The sequence below is a fragment of the Phyllostomus hastatus genome, unplaced genomic scaffold (assembly GCF_019186645.2).
Source record: "Phyllostomus hastatus isolate PE091 unplaced genomic scaffold, TTU_PhHast_1.1 phas_contig_86, whole genome shotgun sequence".
NCBI lineage: Eukaryota > Metazoa > Chordata > Mammalia > Chiroptera > Phyllostomidae > Phyllostomus > Phyllostomus hastatus.
The window spans coordinates 23,479,300-23,485,984 of record NW_025333977.1 but is presented as its reverse complement, the minus strand read 5'-3'; the positions used below and the strand labels follow the sequence as shown (position 1 = coordinate 23,485,984).

Sequence of the window (6,685 nt, the reverse complement as noted above, 5' to 3'; positions counted from 1 at the left end):
TGTGGTCAATTACATTGAGTTTGTATTATTAAAGCAACCTTGCATTCCAGAGATAAACTCAAGTTAGTAATGACGCACAATCTTTTTTATACAATGCAAAATTGCTTATATTATTAGCAACTTTAGAATATTTCCATGATAGTCTTGAATGAGATTAGACTATTATTTTCCTTTCCTATTGTTTTGATATCAAGATCACATCAAGCTACTTAAAAAACAGAAAATGTTCTCTTCAATCTGCTTCTTGAATTTAGAAAGTTATCCTTAAGTCCTGATGTAGATCATACCTAACATTTATTTGTTATCTCTTCCTCAACATTGAGGCGTTTGTCAGTTATTGGTTTCTCAAAGAAGTAAAAATAAATTACTATGAAGTAAACAACTGTATAAATAATGCACAGGCTAAGCAATAGAATGCTGCCAGCAGCACCAAAGTTTACCATGTGCGCCTTCCTCATTTTCACACATGGGGGTTACACAATATTATGTTGGCTTTCAGGAAAATCATTTTCTTGCTTTTCTTTATAAACTTTTGCTAGATAACTTTGCGACTCTACACCATACAGTATCACTTTACCAATTTTTAAATTTTATCTAAGCAAAATCATAGAGTGGTTATTCTTTTATACTTGCTTTCTTACACTCAATAATTATCCAGGCCATTTCATGTTCATTGGACTTCATTTGGTGCATGACAAAAACAGTATATTATCTATTCTAATGTTAATATAAATTTCTGATTTTTCAGTTTCAGACAGCTATAAACATTATTTTACATGGATCATAGTACTTATAGGCTTACATGTCTCTGGAATAAATATCTAGGATTGGAATGGTTGGGTTTAAAAGTATGCATATCTTAAACCTCATCGGTTAATGCCTAAGTGTTTTGTGTTTGATTTACACTCTTACAAGCAATGCAGACCTTTCTGATGCAGACACCAGCCCACAGTGTCCACGTCATTATGGATGAAATGAGACATTCACATGGAGTACCAAGTCCAGTGGAGGAAAAGGGACAGCATGGCTTTTCTTTCAAGGGGAGCCAAAGCCACAGCCTCTGCCATGATAGGCCTTTATTGGGTTTCTCTGCCCATTACATGATGGTCCTCATTTACTATGCACAGGTTCACTTTAGGTGGTTACTTTTTACAGAAAACAAAGGAGCCAATGCTGCTAATCACATCACAGAAGAGGAATATTTGCAAATGAAAAGGCAAAAGTAGTTGAACCAGTTACACTCATCTTTGGAAGGTTTAGCATGGTTTTTAGGAAGTTGCTTTGCAGTAAATGTCAATTCAGGGTGAGGGAGTTTTAGCAAACAGCAAGACTCATAGCAACTTAGGTACATTGCAGGCCTGATTCCCCACAGGAGAACCTATCCGTGGATATGGGTCCTGTGCATCTCCCAGTGGCAGCTGGGCCCACACCACACAAAACGGTCTACTACACTTTCTGTTTCCCATCTGTACTAAGACAATATGGTGCATGTGCAGTGAAGAGCATCTTATTTGTACTTCCTGCATTACGTATGATAATCTTTTTTAATAGTTAATTTATTTTTTCCACAATTTATCCTCCCTATACCCTCTTCCACCTCCACCCATCCCCTCACCCCTACCGTCAAAATCACCAGTTGTCTGCCCATGAGTTCTTTTTGCTCGATCCCTCCACCCTCCCAGTTCTGTCAGCCTGCTCTTTATCTGAGTCTGTCTCTTATTTTGCTTATTAGCTTAGTTTGTTCATTAGTCTACATATGCGTGGGATCAGATGGTACTTGTCTTTCTCTGACTACCTTATTTCACTTAGCATATGTTCTCCAGGTCCATCCATGCTGTCACAAAGGGTTAAGATATTCTTAATTTTTTACATTTACACAATGGAATACTATTTAGCTATAAAAAAGAAAATGTATGAGAACATTTCTTAATAAGCGAATTAGCCATTTGGATTTTCTCACTTGTGAAATGCCTGTTTTTCTTTAGGGAAGTTTGATTATTCTGGTTTTTTAGTTATTTTTGTATTTTGGAAATGAATCCTTGTCAGTTACATATATTGTGAACACACGTATTCTGTGACTTCCACTCTTACAGAATGTCTTTTCAAAACAGGTAGTTCTTAATTTTAATGTAGATTTAACAGTGTTTTCCACTATAATGATGTTAAACATGTTAACAAGATTAAGCAATCTTTTCCAACCAAACAGATTAAGATACTCTCCTGTATTATCTAGTAAAATCTTTATAGTTTTACCTTTTAGATTTAGGCCTATAATTCCCTTGGAACTCATTTTTGTATCGAGTGTGAAGAAGAAATTAGTTTCCTTTCTCTTCTTTTTTTAAAAAATAAAGATACCCACTTTTCTCAGAACCATTTATTGAAGAGACTATCTTTTCCCACTGTTTTAAGTGTCACTTTTATCTCTTTGTGGGTCTTCATTTGTGATCCATTGCTTGTCTTCAGCACATCAAGAGTTCTAACTCCTCACTGTCTTCACCCCTACAGCTTTAAAATTAACCTTGTTCATAAAGGAAGTCTTTGTACTTCTTCAATTGATTGGCTATTTTTAACCCTTTGCATTTCCGTATGAATTCTGGGAATAATTTATCATGTTACACACACACACGCACACACAGCCTTTCAGTATTTTGACTGGCTTTGTTTGAATTTATAGTTCAATTTGGGGAAAACTGCTATTTTTCAATACTGAAATATATAATCCATGACTTAAATACTTCAATAATTGTTACGGTATTGTGACAGGTAACTTAAAAAAAAAAAGTATTTTCAACCTGTTTATGCCCGGTGCCATGAAATACAATTGATATCTGTATATTGATTTTTTAATCAGACTTGAACGACTTATCTGTACATCCAATAACGTTTCCAATGTCATGACTTGTCATTTCCTCTCCCTTGAAACCCCACAGTTTTGGAGACACAGCTCTATTCCCAACAAAATGATAAAAGCAGTATAACTTCTAACAGAAAAATGCATATATAATACAACTTTATATAACTACCATAGAATTCACTATCTCCATTCTACAAAGTTGATTCCAGATTAAAAAATCCTATCCCACACATAATAATGCTTAAAACTATTAATGGAGAAAGAAAGAAGCAAATAAATATACAAGCAAATACACAAGAGTAGAGGCTGATGCATGTGCTCATCCGGGTCGGTGAAAATTTGTCTAAAGAAACTATAAAACATAAAATAACCTCAGGTTTTAAGTATTTATTTACAAAATTCTTCCTAATACAATTGCTTTTAAAGTATAGTAATGAAGGTTCATTTACAATTTAAAAGTAACAAATATGTGGCAGAGAAAAAATCTATATAGTCAGTTAAACTCTTAAAGGAAATAACGGAGAATTGTTAAATGACAATTAAATGTTTGTAGTGCTCCCTAAACAGGTAGGAAATAATAATGCATTCATTCATAATAACTTGATTATTTTCTATTAATGACTATAAAAACAAAACTATTGTGAAAAATAACATCAAGATTTGAAAAATATTTTACAATAGCAAATAAATGTATTTCAACTTTACATTCAGTTATGGGACCTTAGTAAAAAGTTGACCATACACATATCTATGTATTTTACAGCAGACTAGTAAAACTGATGTCAACTTTAGAGTTATGTTATAAAGAGTATAAAGAATCTTTACCACAATTTCCGTGTGGTCATTCCTCAAAATAAAATTCCACACATCATCAAACTAAATCAAGATTTACTAGTGGCTAAAAAGTACCATAAATATATATCTATGAAACAGCTACAAGTATATACCAATATCATGTTTGTGCAAAATATTCATTATTTTTTAATCTCTCTGTCCTTATCTCAATTTGCAAAAGTATTTAGAAACAATCTCCTTTAACTGTTATTCTTTTTAATCAGGGCAAATCTTTTTAAACCCACACGCTAGATCTTAAAAATACTTGAGAATAAAACTGGAAAAGGAGCAATTTAAAAAGTACTTCAAACAGCACATATGAAACAAGACCCCACTATTTAATCCGATACCTGGTTTTGATCTAGTTAAGTACTGTGGTATCACTTAATTTCTGCACAAATTGAGATACACAAGTATGTATTTCCAAAATTCATTCATAGACACTATACAAAGAAATTCACAGCAGCATTTAACATAGACCAATAAAATTTATTTACTGTATGTATCAGGTTACAAAGCTACCGATATCATGAATAACTTAAACATACTGGTCTTCAAATGAAGGATTTCAGCAAAGAAAAAAATTACATCAAAAATCAATAAAACTTTCTAATAAATTAACTTGAAAAATGTAGGTTAACCTTACTCTTTAAAGAAGAAAATCAAATGACATAGTTTAGTGTTACCTATCTTATCTCCTTTATGCTTTCACCAAGTGCTAATGACAAGTACCATTTAAGTCAGTTTCTTATTTGCACATGAGATGTTAAGTGTCTGTAAGTAAAGTTTTTTAAACTTCATATCAAATGAGTTGTAGATCTACTTAAAGCATAACTTCTCCTTTCAAAGAAGGAAGGAAGGCTGACAAGGGAAGGAGATGGGATACCCTGTAAAGACAAGACAAATATTTTATATTTAAAATTTTTTCTTTTAAAAAATTGTAACATACAGTTTAGCATAATACATATCATTTTATATTTTATAAAATACTATAACAGTTAATTAACAGACATCTGAAAATTCTAAATTCTCTAAATAAATAAAAATTGAAGATTGGAGGGGGGAGAAAACATAATTAAAAGTATCTCATTATGAAAACCAAAAACAAATGGATGCACTAAGTTAACTACATATCAACTCAATGGAATAGATATTGACTTACTGGTAGTTATGGTACTTGTATGTGAGATTAATGATTCAGTATTTCAGGTGATTAAAAAGTTATAAATCAGTAAAAAGTTTTGAGGTAAAAAATAAACCCTAGTGGTTTCCTCTTAACTTAATCATAAAGCAGAATTAAGAAATTACTTCGTGAGGAATAATTTTCTAAAATTAAAAGCCATTCACTCATAAAAAGGTTTTATATTACATGTGCAACCCATATGTATGTATTTGTATTTGTGTGTGTATAATTTTGCCCCATATAAAAACTGAACAAAACATCAGTACTTCTGACAATAGATATTAAGCTACTAAGCTGTCTAAATTTGTTGCTTCTGAGGACAAAGTTAAATATCATCAGAATTTTAACAATAACAAAGAAGCATACACAAGAATACCAAAAATCCAACAGTGGGTATAAATCAAAATGAATTAGAAAGCAAGTTACTGTTTTATTTTCACATATATACGAGGCTAAGTGTAACTAAAACTCAGAACCAACAAGGTTCTCACCTACAAGGTAGTAAAATGAAGTGTTTAAAGAGCTGTGTTGATTAATGTACTACAAAGTAATGATTTAAGTAGAAAATATAAAAATACACCTTCCTGAAGAAAAATGTTTTATGATTTGCTATATTAAAAGCATAAATTTTATAAAATGCCATAAATCTAAGATTAAGAATCAGATTTGGAAAGAATCCCTTTCATGGCAATTATTACTGTTGCTTAAAATGACCACTTTCATACATAAGAAAATTTCTAGTAGCATTGATTTTTTTCTGGCCTCAAGCATAAATTACCTTGCAAAAATATACTTTTTAAATTCTTTTATTTTTAATATTTTATTTATTTATTTCTAGAGACGGTAAGGGAGGGAGAAAGAAAGAGAGAAATATCAATGTGTGGTTGTCTGTCATGTGGCCCCCAATGGAGACCTGCCTGCAACCCAGGCATGTGCCCTGACTGGGAATCGAACCTGCAATGCTTTGGTTCGCAGACCGAGCTCAATCCACTGACCTATGCCAGCCAGGGCTTTTGCAAAAATATTTTTATGTGTCAATATGCAAAGAAACTCTAATAAGCCTAGTTGTTGTGAATTCAAAGCAATTACAAAGTTGTGAATTCAAAAGTTCCCACCCACCTAAAAAGTATTCAGTGGAGAAAGAATACTTTTCTTTTTCACAAAAACAAATTTCAAATAGCTAATAAGCTCACATTAAACTTCATGAGGCTTGTTTCCATTACTGGGTTGGCATATCTCCTAATTCTTCACAAATATCAAAGATGAGTTGGATAGAACTTTTTTTGAAATTTGAAAAACCAGTATTTCCCAGGACTTTTAAAAACCAGGACTTTTGAGAGCGCCCACCAGTAGAGTTTGAGCGCTGAGCATAAACATGCTTAGTAAATCCAATTTTACTGCTTGTGGAAACTGAATGGATAATCTGTTAGAACAGAAATAAGCAATGGAGAAGAGGACATAAATGTCTAAAAGATATTTTAGATACTTCTTATTTATATTGTCTTCGTAAAAGTGACAAAACAATAAATAATACAAATTAATTTCCTACAAAATTCCTATAAAATCCAATTACCTTCATTTGAAAAGCAATGTTTACAATAGTTACTCACAGATGCAGGAAATAAATAAGGGATGGTTCTTTGTCCTTCAGAAAGTTTATAATCTGACTTTAATATAGAAATGCCTACTGTATTTTGTCAATTTTAATGTTTTTCAATGATCGAATTTCTTTAGATATATTTATATTATCAACTAAGTACAACTTTTCTCCTGTCATAAGGTTAACCTTGATCAAATAGCTATATAAACATGCT

The 6,685-nt window shown here is 31.9% G+C and overlaps 1 protein-coding gene across 9 annotated transcripts in view; it reads right to left on the bottom strand.

The window, feature by feature from the left end:
• Positions 1–3,157: 3,157 nt before the first annotated feature.
• Positions 3,158–6,685, bottom strand: part of ECT2 (epithelial cell transforming 2) — a 52,564-nt gene continuing 49,036 nt past the window's right edge. For 5 of the 9 annotated variants that reach the window (XM_045851998.1, XM_045852000.1, XM_045852001.1 and 2 more), the window contains 2 exons: positions 6,065–6,294; positions 3,158–4,575 (listed from right to left, as the gene is read on the bottom strand). In XM_045851998.1, the coding sequence (XP_045707954.1) occupies positions 6,091–6,294 (204 nt within the window). In that variant the 3' untranslated portion in view covers positions 3,158–4,575; positions 6,065–6,090. The remainder of the gene's footprint in view (positions 4,576–6,064; positions 6,295–6,685) is intronic. The other 4 variants (XM_045852007.1, XM_045852006.1, XM_045852004.1 and 1 more) reach the window with 2 other exon arrangements.